The sequence below is a fragment of the Bos indicus genome, chromosome 23 (genome assembly GCF_029378745.1).
Source record: "Bos indicus isolate NIAB-ARS_2022 breed Sahiwal x Tharparkar chromosome 23, NIAB-ARS_B.indTharparkar_mat_pri_1.0, whole genome shotgun sequence".
Taxonomy (NCBI): domain Eukaryota; kingdom Metazoa; phylum Chordata; class Mammalia; order Artiodactyla; family Bovidae; genus Bos; species Bos indicus.
Genome location: NC_091782.1, coordinates 12,659,713 through 12,682,041, shown reverse-complemented (window position 1 = coordinate 12,682,041; position 22,329 = coordinate 12,659,713). Strand labels below are relative to the sequence as shown.

Here is a 22,329-nt window from a genome sequence, read left to right as displayed (position 1 = left end):
CTGAAACCTTTCAAGTGCTTCGCTAACTGCTGAACTGTTAGGTCTCAACGTATCACTACTAATTTGCCTTCTGGGTATGCATCTGAAAAGAACTTAAAATAGGGACTCAGATACTTGCACACCCGCATTCACAGCAGCACTGCTCACAATACCCAAAAGGTAGAAGCAACCCCAGTGGCCGCTGACAAACAGCAGACCAACAGTGTCTCACATACATATAATGGAACAGAAGTTCGTTTTCAAAAGGAAGGAAATTATGACAACATGAACGAACCTCGAAGGTATTATGCTAAGTGAAATAAGCCAGTCACAAAGGGACAATTACTGTGTGATGCCATTTATTTGACATACCTAGAATAGTCAGAAAAACATCTATTTCTGCTTTATTGACTATGCCAAAACCTTTGACTGTGTGGATCACAATAAACCGTGGAAAATTCTGAAAGAGATGGGAATACCAGACCACCTGACCTGCCTCTTGAGAAACCTGTATGCAGGTCAGGAAGCAAGAGTTAGAACTAGCCATGGAACAACAGACTGGTTCCAAGTAGGAAAAGGAATACGTCAAGGCTATATATTGTCACCCTGCTTACTTAACTTCTATGCAGAGTACATCATGAGAAACACTGGGCTGGAAGAAGCACAAGCTGGAATCAAGATTGCTGGGAGAAATATCAATAACCTCAGATACGCAGATGACACCACCCTTATGGCAGAAAGTGAAGAGGAACTAAAAAGCCTCTTGATGAAAGTTAGAGAGGAGAGTGGAAAAAGTTGGTTTAAAGCTCAACATTCAGAAAACGAAGATCATGGCATCTGGTCCCATCACTTCATGGGAAATAGATGGGGAAACAGTGGAAACACTGTCAGACTTTATTTTGGGGGGCTCCAAAATCACTGTAGATGGTGACTGCAGCCATGAAATTAAAAGACGCTTACTCCTTGGAAGAAAAGTTATGACCAACCTAGATAGCATATTCAAAAGCAGAGACATTACTTTGCCAACAAAGGTCCATCTAGTCAAGGCTATGGTTTTTCCAGTGGTCATGTATGGATGTGAGAGTTGGACTGTGAAGAAAGCTGAGTGCTGAAGAATTGATGCTTTTGAACTGTGGTGTTGGAGAAGACTCTTGAGAGTCCCTTGGACTGCAAGGAATCCAACCAGTCCATCCTAAAGGAGATCAGTCCTGGGTGTTCTTTGGAAGGAATGATGCTAAAGCTGAAACTCCAGTACTTTGGCTACCTCATGCGAAGAGCTGACTCATTGGAAAAGACTCTGATGCTGGGAGGGATTAGGGGCAGGAGGAAAAGGGGATGACAGAGGATGAGATGGCTGGATGGCATCACCGACTCGATGGACATGAGTTTGAGTGAACTCTGGGAGATGGTGATGGACAGGGAGGCCTGGCATGCTGCGATTCATGGGGTCACAAAGAGTTGGACACAACTGAGCAACTGAAGTGAACTGAACTGAGAATATTCAAACTCATAGACACAGGAAGTAGAATGGCAGCTGCTGGGGAATGGAAAATTATTGCATCATGGGTACATAGCTTCAGTTTGGGAAAATGAAAAAGTGTTGTAGAGATGAATGATGGTGATGACTTAACAACAATATGAATGTACTTAATGCCACCGAACTATATGCTTATAAATGGTTACAACAGTAAATTTTATGTTATATATTGTTACCACACACACACAAATCACTACTCCCAGCTTTATCAAGTACAGCAAACACAGGACTAGGAATTCTAGCAGCTTCCAGTCTTCATTCAGTCACCAGATGGACTCTGAGTCTGGGCAAGTCCCTTAACCCCTCAAAGCACTACTCAACCCACAGGTTTGTTACGAGGATTGAATGAGAACCCACAAGAAAGTGCTCTGAAAAACCAAAGCTCCATCTGCGAACACAAGGTACCATCATGATTAGCCATAAACCTGCCCGAAGTTGGAGGCGGGGGCAAGCACTCACCCACACGGACAGTGCCGCAGAGGTGTGTGGGGGTTGGGGGAGGGCCAACAGTGTTAAGCAATTCTCTCACCTCCTGTACAAGAGGCTGCTGGAACAATGGAATGAGAGGATTCGTCCTTGGAATGTCAATGTGAATCTGAAAAAGAGAAGCCGTTATCCAAAAACACAAATGCCAGTTCGTTCTTTTGAGAAGTTATTTTCTTAGGATCTGGGAATCAAAGGGAGTGAGAATGAGAGTCAAATTTTATCTTTAGGAAGAACTTTAGAAGGCTTTAGAAACCTACCTGTCCATGTGGAATACATTCCCATGACAGCAACAGCTAACTGAACAGTAATGAAACCTCCCTGAACAAACCACTTAACACCAAACAGCAACAGGCTTCACAACTTAGCAGAACCAGCTGCTTTTCCCTATTGTCTGCCATCTGTTTTACTCTGGGCCTGTACTTAAATTTAACAGGTAGGATCAAAATGTGTATGCCTCTTTCAGATTCTTAATCCTCAACAGTCCGTAAGAACTAAAAGAGCTTGGAAAGCTCCAAAACTGTACCAGGAGAGGGAACCAGAGGGAGCTGGTGCTGAATGCCTGGCACTGAGAGTTCTGGTTTCTGTTACCAAAGACGTCACAATGACTGGTTTTGGCCTTGGGATTTACCGATGTCTAGTAACCCACAAGGCTTCCCTGGTGGCTTAGCAGGTAAAGAACCTGCCTGCCAATGCAGGAGACATGAGTTCAATTCCTGGGTTGGGAAGATCTCCTGGAGAAGGAGATGGCAACTCACTCCAGTATCCTCGCCTGGAAAATCCCATGGACAGAGGAGCCTGTTGGGCTACAGTCCATGGAGTCATGAAGAGTCGGGGACACGACTGAGGGACTAAACGACAGCAACAACCCTAAGGACTGTCTCAGGAGCAGCTGAGGCTACTTCTGCTCTTGGGGCCTGTTGTAGACAGCTGCGCGCACCCAGTATCTTCCCCTCTGCAACCATCAGGCTCCTTTTCACACCTTCCACCTTTCCACAGGCGGTGTGGACTGCTATGGGCGATGGCAGGGCTCTCCTGGCTAAGGCTGCTGATGGCTATGGCTCCAACAGACAGACACACAAGCCAAAGAGACACTGCAGCTGTCAGAAGGACACACTGATGTCACAGGCCAGAGGGGTGGACTCACTCAGCGAACTCATTCTTCATCTTGTGTCCCACCACCCTGACTATTCGCAAGGGCTGTCTGTGGACCAGCGGCGCTGGCATCGCCTGGGAGCTCACTGGAAGCCAAGGGCTCACCCCAGGTGTCCTGAATGAGAATCTGCATTTTACCATAATCCCAAGTTAGAATTTTATCAAAATCCTAGGTGATTTCTATGCATATTAAAGTCCAAGAAGCACTGCTACTGACCAGGGACTCCCCAAAATCTATCTACTGAAAATGTCTAGGGACTTCCATGGTGGTCCAATGGTTAAGACTCCATGCTTCCGCTGCATGGGTTTGATTCCTGGTTGGAGGACTAAGATCTCACATGCCGTATAGCACAGACCAAAAAAAAAAAAAAAAAAGAAGGCTAAAATCAGAGCTACTGAATTAGAAAGAGAGGATGTAGTTCTGGGAATAAATTTAATTCCTAACCACTGTAGCCTGAAGATGTGGCAAACCTGTACCCCGAGAGCACTTCCAGGAGCCGCACCTGAAGATTATGACTAGTGGGCAAAAGGGCAGCAGGTGATGACGTACCTGTCTGTAGGTATCCTGGTGATGTTCCTCATTTCGAGAGTCATAATACTGTTCAATGAAGCCAAAATACTCCTCCCGCTTCCGCTGCAAGGTCAACTTCCTCCTCTCAGTGTTTGCTGGGAGATAACCCTGTAGACAGGACCACTTGTCAGATGGGGACAGGCACTGGCTGGATGAATCCTTAACTTTTATTTTAGCCTGAACAGTGGCTTTGAAACTTTCAAAGGAAGGGAAAGAAAGCTGCCAAGAGGACAAGGGTAAATCCCTTTTTGGTTTTGGCCACCCAGGGTTTGCCCTGTCCTCATTCAATGAGATGCATGTGTGGGTAGATGGGAAGCCCAGCCGGGTTTCTCGGGGTTATGTATTCCTGCAACGCTGGGCGTGGGTCCTGCTGGGAAGCACTGCAGAGCTCTGAGGTTGGCACAGTAGAGCAGCGAATGTAGGTCAGTGGGAGGGAACTGGACCCAAGTCAGGACTCCTGGGGCTGCGTGTGTGCGAGGCAATCCTTCCCAGGGTCACGGAGAGGTGGCTGCCTCCACGGCGCATCTCAGTGGCGTGCCGTGTGAGCCTGTGCTAGTTACGTAATTCTTTCCCGCAGTGATGTTGAGAATTACCAGCTTAGGAGGCTGAATGGAATCTGTGACCCAGCAGCTGCAACGTCCAGACATAGAACTTCTGGCAGCAGCCCCTCGCTCCTGGCTCCAGCTCCGGGCCACCCCTGATCTAGATCCCACTCTCAATTCTGACATCTCTTGTTCCCCTTCCATTCTCACTGCAGCTACTTCTAATAGCATTTGGACTTCTTAGAAGGAGCAGGGGCAGTGACTCCACGGCTACGAGAGTTGGGGGTGGGGGCCGATTAGGAGCAAGAGTTGTTCTCTCGCAGGCAGGGAAGGGACACGTCCACAGAGCGAGCAAGTGCCTGGTGAGCCGGAGCTGTGCCGGGCCCACCTCTGTGCATCCTCACAGCACCTGGCATCGTGCCCGGTAAACAGCTTGCCCTCAATAAATCCTTATGAATGAATGGATTTTACGGGCTCAGGAGATCAAAGTGTTCCTACCACAGTGGCTGGCACAGGGCTCCATGACTTAGTGAATGTGGGACGAGTGCAGGCTTCTGAGGGAGGCCCGTTTATCAACTCTTCACGGTTGGGAAGTGGGTTTAAACCCCCTTAGTCATTACTACTGAGAAAGGAGGGAAGCACAGGGAAAGTGGGACCTGCCACAGGAGAGATGGCTCACCCAGCCTCACTGTACTCCTCCTCAGTGCTGAGAAGGCGCGATCGGGACTATCCACACAAACCTAAGCTCTTCTACACGAGTGGAACAAACTCTCAAGGATGTGATTCTTTATGCAGAGACAGGACTTCAGTCCCATATCAGGTAGGACCAGAGAAGTCTACGGGGCAAGACTGATGTGCCCAGACCAGCCACCGCAGGAAGGGGGGCGCTGTGTGAGGCTTGCACTTCTCTACCCAGAGGGCAGAACTCACCGACAGGAGTCTCCAGGTTACAGGCCGAACCTCCCTGGGAACCCCCGGCCAGCTACACTTCCTCAGTTCATCTGCAAAAAGATGAAGGTGTGGTTGGACTTAGCCCTTCCCGTGGGTGCCCAGAAACGAGCCTCAGCCAGCACTGCCTGGTGCCCCCCAGCGTTTCAGGAGGATGACCGCCATCGCCACTGCCACCACCACCGCCAGCTACCGACAAGCGCGGGTGAAAAGCCCAAAACAACAGCCCTGAGCAGCCAAGGTCATAGCTCTGCAGCAGTGATCCAGTCAGCTCAGAGATTAGAGTTAGAGGGGGGAGGAAGACCAGGAAGTGTGGATTTCAGGAGGAATCGCCTGGAGGTAGAGGAGACCGAAGCCAGAATGGGTGCGCTAGGCTCTACAGGCCACGGAGTCCAGTCCCGCCTAATTTGGCCCCTGATTTCTAGTTAATGTATTCTGACTGCGATACCTGCGTGTCACTTCAATGGGCACCAGATCAGGAGATGCTGGAAAAGTAAAAGAAGGAAGAATAAAGAGCAATAGCTTCCGGGTCTCTGAGAATTCCAGTCACTGAGAGGTCCGAGCTTGCCCGGGGCTCACGAGGGCAGGCGGGGTTGACTCACCCAGGTCGGTGTTGTGGCTGGAGAGAAGCTGACGGAACTTTTCCAGGCGGGTTTTCTCCCGGACGGTCATCGGGGGTGCCCCAGAAGCGTTCTGGTCTGAGATGCGGGCGACGAGCGGGATGACGGGTCGGAGAGGGAGTGACTGCTGTTTGTGGAGCGGGTTCCTCAGGCATGAGTCACCTGAGGGGTCGTTTGAAAGAGAAAGAGGACAGGCTGTGTGACGAGCGCAGATCCAGAGACACCTTAGACCTGACTGCTGGGCACGGGGCTCCTCCAGAGCCGCGGCTGCCAGGTCGCCCAGAGCAGGGCCACCACCCAGCTGCCCTCCGTTCGCTCAGGGGAAGGGCTGTGTGTTTATCATACATACCAAGGCACCTTCTGCGCAGAGACTCCAGCTACTGCAGCAAATCTGACAAATTTTTTGTGACTTCATGGGAAAAATCTATTGTTTTCTTTTTATCCCAACCTGGAACTTTTCTTGGGTGTCTAATAGTGAGTTTGGGGGCAACGTAGTCAAAGGCAGTATTTGCCTTCCCTTTCCTCGTCTCAGAGCACATGGAAAATGACACTGTAAAAGCACATCACGAAAAAAAAGGTGATGGCTGCTCTCCCAAAGCCCCAGGCCCCAGCCGGCTGCCCCGAGGGCTAAGAGGGTCAGTACCCCTTGTACAACTTTCACCTGTTTTTGGCTCACACGTGAGAGGCTCTGACCTAAGGCGGGTCCTCTGTGCTTCGACATTTCTCACCAAAATGAACCGGCTTTTAGTTCTGCCGGGATATGACTGAAATAACAGGCACACGGACTCAAGCTGAACTCTATGTCTGGTTCTAGACACTTCTGAACAAGATGGTGGCTAGGAGAAGTGAGCAGGAGAGTGCTAACATTCACTGACTGCTCACTAAGGCACTGAGCTGGTCACAGTTACCTACATCCTCTCATTTGACCCTTACAACATACTACAGCAGGAATTTACCACGATTTTGAGGGAACTATAGCTCAGAGAGATCAAGTAATTTGCAAGGGAGAGCTGAGTTATCTTGGGTCTGTCAGATGCCAAAACCCTTATTTATTTTACTCCCCCAAACAAAACTCAGTTTTAAATTCTGACCATCCTTTCATGACTGTTTCACATTCTTTACATATTTGGGCCTTAACAAGTAGTCAGCACAACAAGAATTAAACAGGGAATCCTCACCAACCACCACTAGGAGGTTTACAGACTCAACGGCCACAGGGTACTTGGTCTGGATGCCTAGTGCGACATGGGGCTGAGAAAATGCAGACCACACGCCGCTACAGAGCTGAGACTGAAGGCAGCTTCCGGTTATCAAGTGACTGGCTGACCGACGCTCACAGGAGGGAACCCCGTAACGGGAGTGCTCTGGGTGGTCCTGGCTGCACAGGGGCAGCTCGTCAGGGATCGTGGTGGGGCCTTCCCCTCGCAGTGGGACCCTCCGGAGACCCTCAGTCTCACGTGAAGACACTTTCCACAGCCAGGAGCTGTGGTCACCTGGCCAGTGGGCACTGAATGCCTGTCTGGGCGCGTCACTGGGGCCCAAATCAGAGATGTGAAGTGACCGTGAAATGATTTTCCAGGCCTTACAGCCTCATTGCCAAAGCACATCCTTGTCTGAAACTGTAAAAGTTGTTCTCTGAGAACAGGAGCCAGGACACGGACCAGGGCTCTGACATTCCACTTCCTTTTCACCCTTTACCACAGTCAGCTGATTTAACTCTCACCAGCAGGAGGGTGCTTCCCCCTCCAGCTCAGAACGACTGACTCCCATAAAACACTTTAGGACAACATTAGACATAGCAATGGATACTAAAAAGAGTACACTAAGGTGTCTCCAAGCATCTCATAAAACCACCATCATCTCAACCGGTTACTGGTGCCAGTTTCCTGAAAAGAAGGTGGGATCTCCTCCCGCCCCACCCAAACCTGGCAGGCAGGGAGCTGTGACACAGGGACTCTGTTTCTGAGGAACAGCAGAGAGACGACCTGCTGCTAGGGGCTCTTCCCCAGAACGGAGGAACGGTACCAAACATGTTTGAAATTCAGCCACTAACAACTTCAACTACATTTCGTCAACACACTTCAACTTGACCAGGTCCAAAGAAATGTGAAGCAACCACACCATAAGTGTTCTGGACCCCAGCACAGGGAAAGGAAGGAGAGAAGGGCAGGCAACACAGGGGTGTCAGATGTGAAGCCCCGGGTCCCAGGGCCAGGCAGCTATCCAGGCGGGAGAAGCAAGCACAGCTCCTGACCAGTGAGGCCCTCTGAGGACCCTCAGGCTCCAGCTCACTTATTTATCATCCAGTGGACGATCTAAGGGATGCCCCCCCAGAACCTGTTTTTATTTAAAGTGCGCTCTGCTGAAAAGGCTGAGCCTATGGCGGGAAGCTGGACAGACTTACTGGAATTTCTGGACAGCTGGGCGTCACTGCTGGACTTTATGACCTTGTAGCTGGCAGGTACATCCGATGTCGTTGACTGGGACCGTTCTGGTTTCACCCTCAGCTTGCTGTGGTTTTCCAGCACTTGGGCAGCGGTCGCCAGAGCAACTTTTGAGTTCAGAGTTTGGAAAGCAGGGGATGAAAAGTCCTCTTCCTCGTCATCACCAATGTCCCAAGCATCACTGGTGTTCCGGGCAAACTCGTGAAAACTGGAGGCCTTCTTATTTTTCAGAGGAACCGTGCTGACTTTTGACCGTTCTTTAATGAAGCTTTAAGAAAGGAGACACTGTTAACCAAGGAACAGTCTGACATATCCGACCACTTTCTCTTAACAGATTATTAATAGTATTACAAATTATCTCATACACAATCATTACCCTCTTCAAATAAAAAATATCCACATCCATTCCTTATCTAGAAGCGTCTAGACCAGCATTATGCTGCAGTACCAGATAAAACAAAGACAGAATCACTTTCCAAACATTCCACGTGCTCCTCTGTACATCCCAGCCCCTGCACTTAGGTGAGGCTACTGGTTCTGGCCAATGGGCTGAGGAGAGAAGTGAGGCCGTCCCTTCTGAGACAAAGTGTAAGGAACAAGTGTGAGTTCTCCCTTTTTTTTTTTTGCCAAACAATGTGGCATGCAAAACTTCCCCCGCCAAGGATCGAACCTGTGCCTCCTGCAATGGAAGTGCAATGAACCATCATGGAAGTCCTACGTATGAGTTCTCTGTAAGCCTTGTTCTGCCGTGATAACTGGCGAGGCTCCAGGTGGTGGCATCTCCTTCAGCCTGGATGACAGAGTGACTATGTGGAGCAGAGCCTGCCTTCCACACCCGCTTTACCCTCACTTGGTCTGGAAGCACGAGTGAGAAATAAGCATCTGTTGTGTCAATCCACTGAGATTTCAGAGTTAATCTGTTATAGCACCATATCCTAAAATATCTTCTAGAGCAGGACACCAACTACTGGTAGAACAGGAGATGGTTTTAGGTAGCCCACGTGTATTATTATTAAACACTGAGTTTCAAAATGAACAAGTTGTTCTCTTTTTATTCTGTTAAAGTCCTGCTGCCTTTGAGGAGGGATCTGAGTTTGACGCCACTCTGTCTTTAGGATTATTTTTTAACAAAGTGAGGGCAGCCTCAGGTTCAACATTTTGTAAGCAAGAAGATCTGGCTTAGAATGTAATTAATGAGACTGTTTTGTGTTTCACTGTATTTCTAAGGTTATTTTCTATTTTGGGCAAATGATACTGGTTTTCCACTTACAGAACTAGTGAGATTTATTTTAAAAGTAAATCTAATTGAGTACATAAGTTTATTTTTTCAAGTGCATTTAATAATAGTATAAAGTATTACAAAAAAGTCGTGAAGACGGTACATGACTTGAGTTTGGGAAATACTCAATTAACTTGTTGAGAGCCAGGTAGACCATTCTAACTTTCCTGAATGTTTCCTCTTTTTTTGGCTGTGCCATGAAGCATGCAGGATCTTAGTTTCCCAACCAGGAACTGAACCCACGCCCCCTGCAGTGGAAGCATGGAGTCTTAACCACTGAACCGCCAGGGAAGTCCCCCTGAAGTTTTCTTCTTTCTGTGAATCTCTTACGGTCTGGTGGCCCTTATTCTGGTTCCAGGGGACTGTGTGGTTGGGATGTTTCTATAACTGAGTCTTATCTAACATCCTTCATACCCCAAGTAGGGAATCAAAGAATACAGCCTCAAGTAAATTTACACCTGAGGACTGGAATGCGACATCATTAAAATGCCTCACTATTTCCCTTGGCAAGGCAGGGCAACTCTAGTCTAAAAACCAGGCTCTGCCAGAAGAGCTGAAGTCCCCCATTTCCAAGAGATATTCTTCCCTTTATGGGCTGGTCTAATACCTATGACACCTCCCAAGATATGTCCAACAGTCATTCTGAAAGATAACTATTGTTAGCATTGATAAAGAAAGACTGGTAACTCACACAGCTCATCGGAATGACCCTATTATTAACACCAAAAAAGGAGTAAGATATGACAGGCATATTTTCAAACACTAGCCTCACAGAGTAAAGGAAAACGCATCACATGAGATGCAAGAGATAACATGAGATTACACGATGTAACAGCTCAAACGTGATGGAAACGAGAAACCATTTTCCACCCACTAAATTAGCAAAGATTCAAGGACGTATCCTCTCGGTGCTGACCCAGGTATAGTGAGACCAGCTCTCTAATAGCACAGGTGGGGGTGTATGTCGCACCACCTTTCAGAAAACAACCTAGCGATACACATCCCATCAGCCTTAAAATGACTCATAACCTCTGACCATAAGAAAATAATCAGACAAGGACCTATTGTGTAGCATATGGAACTCTGCTCAGAGTTATGCGTCAGCCTGGATGGGAGCTGGGGTTTGCGGGAGAATGGATAGGTGTATGTGATGGCTGAGTCCCTCTGCTGTTCACCTGAAACTCTCACAACACTGTTAATCAGCTGTACTCCAAATCAAAATAAAAAGTTTAAAGTTTGAAAAAAAAAGAATCAGAGTCAAACAAAGGTGATCTGAAACAGTCTATAATGGTATTATGCATTTTGGTTAAAAACTGCAAACATAAACATCTAGAAATTACAAATGATGAAATATACTACAGTTCAGCCACCAGATGCCACCGAAAATCACATCGTGAAGGCTATTTAATAACACTAGAAAGTGATCTCAATAAAGTGAAAATTGAACGAAAATTATGTATTTTTTATGATCTCTGTATTTCTTAAAAAGTATGTGCACAGAAAAGACCAGGAAGAAAACACATCAAAAATGTTAACACTGCTTATCTCTGGGCTCTGGAATGATAGTTGACACTTAATTTTTATACTTCTCTGAATTATTCATGTTTTCTACAATGAGCATATTATTTTTATTAATCACTGGAAAAGGTTGTTTTGTTGGCTCTTGTCAATCCCCAAAGAAAGAGTACTTCTAAACCTACTGAAAAAAAAAAATAAAACTGCGGCAATGCAGCACAAAAATCTGCTCATCAGAAATCCACCGAGAGGCAAATTACTCCTCTATAGACCCTCTGAGGCTGTACGTTCTGGACTCGTCACTATGACAGCTTCTCTGTGAAAGGGAACCCAGATCCACAGCCTGCAGTACTCACCTCAGAGCGTCCGCTGTCAAGACCAAACAGGCAGATGTGTCAGAAAGAGCTGCCATCAAAAAAGAATGGAAAAAAGCACAGAAGGCTGTTGTCTTCCTCCTTGGAGACCACGCGAACCTCAAGACTGAGCATGACAAATTCAACAGTGATATGAAGTGCTTGGGAGGGCGAGGTTATTATTTGTTTTTCTCCTGGTTGGTGTTTTCTAAATACCCTCTTGAAGTCTTAAGGATTCTTTAGGGATGTATGGCTGAGTCCCTGCATTGTTCACCTGAAACTAACACAGCATTGTTAACTAGCTCTACCCCAATACAAGATGCTTTTGGTGTTAATAAATGACTAAAATCTAAAAAAAAAAAAAGAATTCTTTAGGGAATTCCCTGGCGGTCCAGTGGTTAGGACTTGGCACGTTCACTGCTGTGGGCCCACGTCTAATCTCTGTTAGGGAACTAAGATCCCAAAAGCTGCTCTGCATGGGCCAAAAAGAATCCTTTAAATAACCATGAATCAAGAGGCTCAAAATCAAGCTGAATTTTGATTCAAGTCAAAGAACTGACTGGATACGGTTAGTCTAACACTGGGTAAAGCAATAGGGAGACGCTGGAACGGATTAAAACATGGCACCAAGAGATGGGTCACGCTGAGCACTGGGTTCTGACAGACGCTGAGCTTTCTATACAAGTGAAGAAGGTAAATTAGCTGAGTGGTGGGTACATGAGTGTTTGTTATCTTTTTCCATTAACCTTTTTATGCATTTAAAGTATTTCATTATATTTTTGAAGCAGATGAAGGTTCAAAATAAGTAAACTAGAATAAGAATTGGAATTATTCAGATGAACACTTTGCAAATAGACATTGGAAAGAAATACTCCAACACAATGGAGAGGAGAAAAGGGAGGAAAGGCTGCCTTTCCCTGTGGTGAGAAGACACGAGAGAGTCCAAGCTGTCCATTTACAGTCTGCTAGAAATTAGAGATACCTACCTCACAAAAGCCCAAACTCAAAGTCATCAGCCAGTTAAAGAAGTCAGCTCTGTCCTTAGGAAAGAGACCTTCACGGAGGAAGGGGTTGGCATCACCTATAGGGGAAGGAGTCTGAGGACAGAAGAAGGTTGTAAGAACCGCTCTCAAGAATGAAAGAGGAGGGAATTCCTTGGTGGTCCGGGGGTTAGGACGCTGTGCTTCCACCACAGGGGCTCGGGTTCACTCCCAGTTGGGGAAGTAAGATCCTGCCAGTCACGTGGCACAGCCAAAAACAAACAAAAAAAGAGGAGCGTGCCAGTGAAGAGATACCTCTCAGAGGAGCAGAAAGAGTACAACCCTGCAACAACGATGGCAAGGTTTCAAGGCTTCGACGCTTTCCTACGTTTATTAACATTGTTCTCCGCAGGGAATCATGTAAATTCACACATACATGGTTCTGCTGTTGTCGTTTAGCCTCTAAGTTGTATCCAACTCTTTTTTGTGACCCCGTGGACAGTACCTGCCAGGCTCCTCTGTCTGTGGGATTTCCCAGGCAAGCATACTGGAGTCGGCTGCCATTTCCTTCTCCAGGGGATCTTCCTGACCCAGGGATCGAACCCGTGTGGCAGGCAGATTCTTTACCACTGAGCCACCAGGGAAGCCCTTATATACATGGTGGTTAACATTTGTTGGCTGTTCACCAGGTGCCAGGCTCTGTACTACTGTTTATACATACCCATTTTTCTTACTAATGCTCATTCATTACCCTATGGAGGTACTATTATTATTATTCCTATAGACAGATGAGGAAACTGAGGCTTCCTATGGTCATGAGCAGGCAGGGAAGTCTGGGCCCAAATCCAGGTCTACCTGTACTTTCTTACCAACCTGCCTGGAAGAACGGGTTAAAAAGATGAATCAAGATGAGGCCGACTAGGATCTGCAGCCTGGGAAGAGGAGTTACCAAGCAAACTGAGCACATTGCACCACAGCTATAATCTCCACGTGCCCATGGCTAGCAGCCCCAACTCTGTAGGGAGACTCTCCTCTACATCAAACAGGCTGTGTGTGTTGGTAGCCAGAATGGGAAGAAGCCACATCTGGGGATGTGGCTCTTGGAGGAGAAATGTCTCTCTTCCCTTTTGACCCCAGCAGTCACAGTAAAAAGTGAATCCAGGTGATTCTAGCTGGGAATGCCTCTGGCATATAGGCTGCCTCATTTTAACATGGTCCCAACTTAACCTATAACTAACCCAAGGCACAATAATGCCACAGTGTGGCTTCAAGTTTAACCAAAATTATTTAAACAGAACTACACCAAAGTTACAACCAAACTGGCCTCATACAAACACCTCTTTACAGCTGTATGCCACATTATAGCTTAAAAAGCACTTTCACAGATACCTCATTTAATCCTCACAGCAACTTTGTGAGGGGAGCCTTATTATTTCTACTTCATAAATGAGGAATCTAAGGGTCAGAAAAGTTGAGTAATTTGCCCAAGATCATGGAGTTAGTAAGTGATGCATAAAAAGTGATTCAAGAAGTGCAAGTGACACTCAAAACTCACAAATACATAATGACTGACTCACGAAGAGAAACTCCGTTGTTTGATGATTAATAGCTTGTTAAATCGGAGAAGGCAATGGCACCCCACTCCAGTACTTTGCCTAGAAAATCCCATGGATGGAGGAGCCTGGTAGGCTGCAGTCCATGGGGTCGCTAGAGTCGGACACGACTGAGCGACTTCACTTTCACTTTTCACTTTCATGCATTGCAGAAGGAAATGGCAACCCACTCCAGTGTTCTTGCCTAGAGAACCCCAGGGACTGCGGGGCCTGGTGAGCTGCCATCTATGGGGTCGCACAGAGTCGGGCACAACTGAAGTGACTTAGCAGCAGCAGCAGCAGCAGCAGCAGCTTGTTAAATGGTAACACAAACCACAGGATATTTTGGAGAAGAGTGGCTACAGGTTATAGGGGTTAAGAAACAAAAGATCACTCACTCTGTGATTGCATTAACACTATACTGTTTTTACTGATATGGCTGTTTACTTAGTAGAAATATGACAAAAATTTATTTGACACTGCTGAAATCAGATTGATTATATTCTTTGCACCCAAAGATGGAGAAGCTCTATACAGTCAGCAAAAACAACACCAGGAGCTGACTGTGGCTCAGATCATGAACTCCTTATTGCCAAATTCAGACTTAAATTGAAGAAAGTAGGGAAAACCACTAGACCATTCAGGTATGACCTAAATCAAATCCCTTATGATTATACAGTGGAAGTGAGAAATAGATTTAAGGGCCTAGATCTGATAGATAGAGTGCCTGATGAACTATGGAATGAGGTTCGTGACATTGTACAGGAGACAGGGATCAAGACCATCCCGGTGGAAAAGAAATGCAAAAAAGCAAAATGGCTGTCTGGGGAGGCCTTACAAATAGCTGTGAAAAGAAGAGAAGCGAAAAGCAAAGGAGAAAAGGAAAGATCTAAGCATCTGAATGCAGAGTTCCAAAGAACAGCAAGAAGAGATAAGAAAGCCTTCTTCAGAGATCAATGCAAAGAAATAGAGGAAAACAACAGAGTGGGAAAGACTAGAGATCTCTTCAAGAAAATTAGAGATACCAAGGGAACATTTCATGCAAAGATGGGCTTGATAAAGGACAGAAATGGTATGGACCTAACAGAAGCAGAAGATATTAAGAAGAGATGGCAAGAATACACAGAAGAACTGTACAAAAAAGATCTTCATGACCCAGATAATCACGATGGTGTGATCACTGACCTAGAGCCAGACATCCTGGAATGTGAAGTCAAGTGAGCCTTAGAAAGCATCACTAAGAACAAAGCTAGTGGAGGTGATGGAATTCCAGTTGAGCTGTTTCAAATCCTGAAGGATGATGCTGTGAAAGTGCTGCACTCGATATGCCAGCAAATTTGGAAAACTCAGCAGTGGCCACAAGACTGGAAAAGGTCAGTTTTCATTCCAATCCCAAAGAAAGGCAATGCCAAAGAATGCTCAAACTACCACACAACTGCACTCATCTCACACGCTAGTAAAGTAATGCTCAGAATTCTCCAAGCCAGGCTTCAGCAATACGTGAACCGTGAACTTCCTGATGTTCAAGCTGGTTTTAGAAAAGGCAGAGGAACCAGAGATCAAATTGCCAACATCCGCTGGATCATGAAAAAAGCAAGAGAGTTCCAGAAAAGCATCTATTTCTGCTTTATTGACTATGCCAAAGCCTTTGACTGTGTGGATCACAATAAACTGTGGAAAATTCTGAAAGAGATGGGAATACCAGACCACCTGACCTGCCTCTTGAGAAATCTGTATGCAGGTCAGGAAGCAAGAGTTAGAACTGGACATGGAACAACAGACTGGTTCCAAATAGGAAAGGGAGTACGTCAAGGTTGTATATTGTCACCCTGCTTATTTAACTTATATACAGAGTACATTATGAGAAACACTGGACTGGAAGAAACACAAGCCGGAATCAAGATTGCTGGGAGAAATATCAATAACCTCAGATATGCAGATGACACCACCCTTATGGCAGAAAGTGAAGAGGAACTCAAAAGCCTCTTGATGAAAATGAAAGTGGAGAGTGAAAAAGTTGGCTTAAAGCTCAACATTCAGAAAACGAAGATCATGGCATCTGGTCCCATCACTTCATGGCAAATAGATGGGGAAACAGTGGAAACAGTGTCAGACTTTGTTTTTGGGCTCCAAAATCACTGCAGATGGTGACTATAGCCATGAAATTAAAAGATGCTTACTCCTTGAAAGCAAAGTTATGACCAACCTAGATAGCATATTCAAAAGCAGAGACATTACTTTGCCAACAAAGGTCCGTCTAGTTAAGGCTATGGTTTTTCCTGTGGTGATGTATGGATATGAGAATTGGACTGTGAAGGCTGAGCACCGAAGAATTGATGCTTTTGAAGTGTGGTGTTGGAGAAGACTCTTGAGAGTCCCTTGGACTGCAAGGAGGTCCAACCGGTCCATTCTGAAGGAGATCAGCCCTGGGATGTCTTTGGAGGGAATGATGCTAAAGCTGAAACTCCAGTACTTTGGCCACCTGATGCAAAGAGTTGACTCATTGGAAAAGACTCTGATGCTGGGAGGGATTGGGGGCAGGAGGAGAAGGGGACGACAGAGCATGAGATGGCTGGATGGCATCACTGACTCGATGGATGTGAGTCTGGGTGAACTCCGGGAGTTGGTGATGGACAGGGAGGCCTGGCGTGCTGCAATTCATGGGGTCGCAAAGAGTCGGACACGACTGAGCGACTGAACTGAACTGAAGGGATGTAAGCAAGTGGGGAATTCGGTAAACCCAGTCATATCAATAACTAGAGGGGCTTCGCTTGAACTAGGATTCTAACTCAGAACTAGGATATCAATTCAGAAAACAATAAATTTAGAAGCCTGTCATACCACCAGGTGGCCAATGGGGCCACTCTGCGGTAAGACTAGTTTTATCTGAGCAATAAAAATTATTGCAGGCAGTATTATCACTAATGGCAATAATTTGGCAAATGGAAGTCAATATACACAGACGGGGAATAACTGGTTGTGCTTGTGCAGTTTAGATGATTGAAGATCCAACGTAAAGGCTTCTGCTGTGATGAGGATTAACCACTCAGTAATTAATGGCCTAAAGTGGAACGATAATCATGTATCAGAGGAAGTAATAAAAATGTCCCAACAAAGGTACTAAAATAAGGGCAATAAATGTTTTATAGTAACAATCTGGAATTGTAAAATGGTCCAGTGCAGACCTACATGTTGTCCCTTACTGCAGAGTGCTAACACCAAACCACCGTGTGCGCACACAAAAAAGGGGACGCAGTGTATTCGGCGACAATTATATTCCTCCCCAATCACAGAGCTAAATAACTACTTCTACTGGTCGCATGAATGCAATTCTGCTGAATGACCCGTGGAAACACTCATGGTTTTATATTGTTAGCAGGTGCAAAACAAGAGTGTATAAAGTTTGCCTTTGCAGTTTGGGATATGGTGATATTTTAAGACCCATCCTAAATACAGATTCAAGGAAAACTCAGCTGATGACAGGTGCAGGCAAGGTATGGTGACTCTGAACCAAACATAAAACAGGATAGTACATCCCACTGCCCTACAAACACGGACAAATCCTGGCTGTGAACAGAATTGGCTAAAAGGAACAGAATACTCAACTCTGACACTTAAATTGTAAAGACTGTGACGTCAAGGTACTGAGCTGGTGTCTCTGCAATTCTCTTGTCTTTCCCTCAGGTTACAAGTTAACTGTTAACAGTTTTTGGCACCTTATTTTCACATTAACACATGCAAAAGTAGGAAATGTGAGTGGAGGCAGAAAGTGGCTTTCTTCACAAAATCATCTCTTACTGATTGGAAAAGAAAATCCTGCTAAAAACCCTCCTTTAGACTTTTCTTTTACAGCTCACTGGCCAGAACCAATGAGATGAGCCCATCACAGATTAGTCACTGGTATTACCAAGGAATTATTATAAAAGGCTTAAACTAACCCAGATGCGTACTCTAAGTACACTGTTGCCTGTTCAAGAGCTGAATGAATCTATGGTCTTGAGCAAGGAAGAAGCAGGGGCCAGGAAGGCAGCTGTGTAGGTAATTAACAATGCCTGCCCCACTGGCCAACAAACCAGACAGTCCACTGTGAGTAAAACTGGGAAATAGAACCCATCATACTTAATGGAAATATTACACAAATAGCACAGAAAACATGTATCCCCGTGAGAAGATCTAATACAAGATACATACTAAGAAACACTGAAGAAAAATCTACTAAGTAAATGGAGGGATTTCATTCCTTCTTTCCAAAAATATTTACTTAGTAACTTAGGACCTAAAATAAGGGCAATAAACATTTTATAGTAACATTTACTGAATTTTCTTTTCTGCTTGTCTGCGTGTTAAGGCACATTGGTGAACAAAAGCAGGTGTTAAGGCACACTGGTGAACCAAACAAAGTCCCAGCCCTCAGAGAGCTTACACTGGCAATTTCTGATTAAAAAGACAAAGCAAAATTGCATTTTACAGAAATGAACAGCAGTCATGCTTCACAGTATTTCAGAAGACTATACCTTCTACATATTGGCCAAATTGAAAAAAGGATGGGTTGGTGGAATTAGAGAAAAGTTCACCACACATTCAGTTAAGTTATTAAAAGAATATTAAAATATTGATAATGCATATTTGTAAGGTATTTTTCTAGGTATTCAAAATACTTTAATGTATATTCTCTTTACTTCCCCACTGACTATGAAGGAAGACAGGGTGGCTATTATGACACAGGCCCCAGAAGGATGAAATCTAGGTCTCTTGTACCTCTTAAATCATTCAGCTTTCACTATGAACAACAGCTTTCCTAGAGGTAAGCCTCTAAGATTAAACCTGCAAAAAGAGGCCAAAGTTCTTAGAACACGTGAGAAGATGACCCATCGTTTAAACTTATTGTGACTGAACGATGGCCTATGAGAGAAAGGTGGGATAAAGTGATAATTGGGGGTATGAATACACACCCACACATCTGGGATTTAACTAGGGCTCTTCTGTGTTTGAAAATAATTAGAATTTTACTAGAAGAAATAGCCTCTAGGGATCTTTTAACTCCACCGTCTGGCTGGGTTTCCTTGAGTGTGTCAAAGTGTCAAAGAGAAAAAGGACCTGAAGAATGCCAGCTCCATAGTTAAGTTCTATTTGCCCCGGTTCTCAGAAAGTAAGGAAGGAAGAGGGGAGGTCTACCTATCTATCTATTTATATCTTTAGAAGCATGGTCTCCAGAAGCCAGAAGATCATCAGTCAGCCAATTTTAGGACAATATTTACCAAATAAAGACCTTCTCATAGAACAGAGACAAACCCTATATAAACTACCTTCCAATGTAAGAAAAAGATCTCTGATGTAACTTAATTTTACACTTAGTAACAGACTGCTTAGAAGTAAGAAGACTGTTCATCTTCTGATCCAAAACAGAACAGGGGAGAAGCTAGAAAAGGTCAAAGCAGAAACTGTCACTTCTACAAAGTAGGGAAGGGTTCCACGCGTTTAAGAAGAAGTACATGCATGAGAGGAAAAATATCTTGACTTACTTTTTGGTGAGCCGAGGGTCCAGAGGAGGGTGCTGTGCTCCATACACAGGCTGGATGCTAAAAGCGAGAAAAAAAAAGGAAGACACGAGTTGTCAGGAAGGTAGATATATTGGGTGAGTACCACCTGCATCGCAACGTTGGAAGGGACTGAGAGAAACAGGTGACCTCCAAGAACAACTATGCCCAAGCCAAAGGACAGCAACCTACTCTTTAAAAAAAAAAAGTTCATCATCTTCCCTGGTGAGGTTTCAGCACCCTACGCAATTATCCGGAAGTCCTATCCGGACAGGCAGCATGGGAAGGCTTACAGTTGGACAGAATACAGTTCAAATGCAGGTTGTGGCATCCACTATAAACTTTCACTAAATGGCCTGACCACTCTGAACATGCTTTCTTATCTGTAAAACTGGAATATCGCCTACCCCAGAGGACCACTTGGACTACACAACAGTGAAGCAGCCCCACAGATCAAGGGAGGAGTGACCCAAGGGGTTCTCACAACTGCTGGCAAGGGTATAAACTGATACAACCACTTTGAAAAAGTTTGGCTATATTGAGGAAGAACAAAATATGCATACTCTAAGACTAAAGATACATACATATACATATACATATATATATGTCTTTAGAAAAACAAAGATATGTGTATCAGGAAACATATAAAAGTGTTCATAATCTCAGATATATGCAGATGACACCACCCTTACGGCAGAAAGTGAAGAACTAAAGAGCCTCTTGATGGAAGTGAAAGAGGAGAGTGAAAACACTGGCTTAAAACCCAACATTCAGAAAAATAAGATCATGGCATCCAGTTCCATCACTTCATAGGAAATAGATAGGGAAACCATGGAAACAGTTAGAGACTTTATTTTTTGAGGCTCCAAATCACTGCAGATGGTGACTGCAGCCATAAAATTAAAAGACGCTTGCTCCTTGGAAGAAAAGCTATGACAAACCTAGACAGCATATTCAAAAGCAGAGACATTACTTTGCCAACAAAGATCAGTCTAGTCAAGGCTATGGTTTTTCCAGTAGTCATGTATGGATGTGAGAGTTGGACTATAAAGAAAGCTGAGCGCTGAAGAATTGATGCTTTTGAACTGTGGTGTTGGAGAAGACTCTTGAGAGTCCCTTGGACTGCAAGGAGATCCAATCAGTCCATCCTAAAGGAAATCAGTCCTGGGTGTTCATTGGAGGGAATGATGTTGAAGCTGAAACTTTGATGTTGAAGCTGAATCCAATACATTGGCCACCTGATGTGAAGACCTGCCTCATTTGAAAAGACCCTGATGCTGGGAAAGATTGAAGGTGGAAAGAGAAGGGGATGACAGAGGATGAGATGGTTGGATGGCATCACCGACTCAATGGGCATGAGTCTGAGTAAACTCGGAGAGTTGGTGATGGACAGGGAGTCCTGATGCGCTGCAGTTTATGGGGTCGCAGAGTTGGACACGACTGAGTGACTGAACTGAACTGATAGCATTATGGATCCTTTTAGCTCCAAACTAGAAATAACCCTACTGTCTATCAATAGAGAAATAAACTTTCATGTGTTCATATAATAAAACACTTTACAGCAATGTAAATAAATGGAGTAAGGTTGCAAGTAATGTGAATGGATCTTACAAATGTCATGTTGAACAAAAAAAACAAGCAAAGGATAAAACAGTAAATAGTGTATGATTCTATTTACACATACATCACAAACTGGCAAAATGATTTCTATCACTTGGAGATCATCCATATAGTAACACAATAAAGGAAGCACAGAGTGATTAGCATGAAAGGATGTGGTTATCTCTTGGGGAGAAGGAAGGAGGTGTGATCAACGACAGACACGGGGGCTTCCGGGGCGTTCACTTTCTGATTATTTATCAAGTTTATCAAGTTACCATACCACACACTTGTTTTATGTACTTTTCTACAGTAGTTCAGTTTAAAAAAAAAACGAAAAAAAAGAGTGACCTGAAATAATTGTATACTAAGCCAAACTGTGGTTTAAGTACAAAGGCAACAGAAAAGCATGCTTCAGCATGTAAGAACTCAGGGAATCTGGTTTCCTTTACTCCTTCCTGAAGAAACTACTAGAGGAAAAACTTCAACTGATAATAATAAATGGAGACACTATGGCAAAAGGCTGGTAGTGGACAAGAATCCACCTGCCAATGTAGGGGACACGGGTTCGATCCCTGTTCTGAAAAGACTCCGCATGCTTCCCCATGCCCCGGCGCAACTAAGCCCGTGTGCCACAACCACTGAGCCCAAGCTCCAGAGCTGGCGAATCGCAACGACTGAGCCCACACGCTGCAACTACTAGAGCCCGCCCGCCCACCTAGAACCTGGACTTTGCAACAAAGGAAGCCCCTGCACCACAGCTAAAGAGTAGCGCCCCATGTAGAACCAAGACCCGGTGCGGACAAAAGTAAATACGTACGTAAATTTTTAAAACTTTGTAAAGATTGAGCCTTAAATTTGAGGCTTTCTGGTTGCAGAAGAGAATGCAAAAATAATGTAACTGGCAAATGTTAAAGTGGGATGGAGGAGAAGTGGACTCAAATAAGTAGACTGATTTCCTCATCTTTTACTGACAAGGTTCAAAAAGACACTTATAACTGGTAGTTCAAGTACTATATAGGTATGTTGTTGTTGTTGTTGAGTCTCCCAGTCGTGTTTGACTCTGTGACCCCAGGGACTGCAGCATGCCAGGCCTCCCTGTCCCTCATCATCTCCTGAAGTTTGCCCAAGTCCATGTCCACTGCATTGGTGATGCCATTCAGCCGTCTCATTCTTTGATGCCCTGATATACAGG

General features: G+C 45.0%; 1 protein-coding gene across 2 annotated transcripts in view; it reads right to left on the bottom strand.

The window, feature by feature from the left end:
- The window catches only part of TBC1D22B (TBC1 domain family member 22B), a 74,476-nt gene that overhangs the window by 39,428 nt on the left and 12,719 nt on the right, over positions 1–22,329 (bottom strand). The window contains exons 2-8 of one of the 2 annotated variants that reach the window (XM_070777898.1): positions 19,521–19,577; positions 11,430–11,478; positions 8,240–8,547; positions 5,818–5,997; positions 5,198–5,268; positions 3,705–3,833; positions 2,046–2,111 (exon numbers count right to left, since the gene is read on the bottom strand). In XM_070777898.1, the coding sequence (XP_070633999.1) occupies positions 2,046–2,111; positions 3,705–3,833; positions 5,198–5,268; positions 5,818–5,997; positions 8,240–8,547; positions 11,430–11,478; positions 19,521–19,563 (846 nt within the window). In that variant the 5' untranslated portion in view covers positions 19,564–19,577. The remainder of the gene's footprint in view (positions 1–2,045; positions 2,112–3,704; positions 3,834–5,197; positions 5,269–5,817; positions 5,998–8,239; positions 8,548–11,429; positions 11,479–19,520; positions 19,578–22,329) is intronic. The other variant, XM_019986158.2, reaches the window with a different exon arrangement.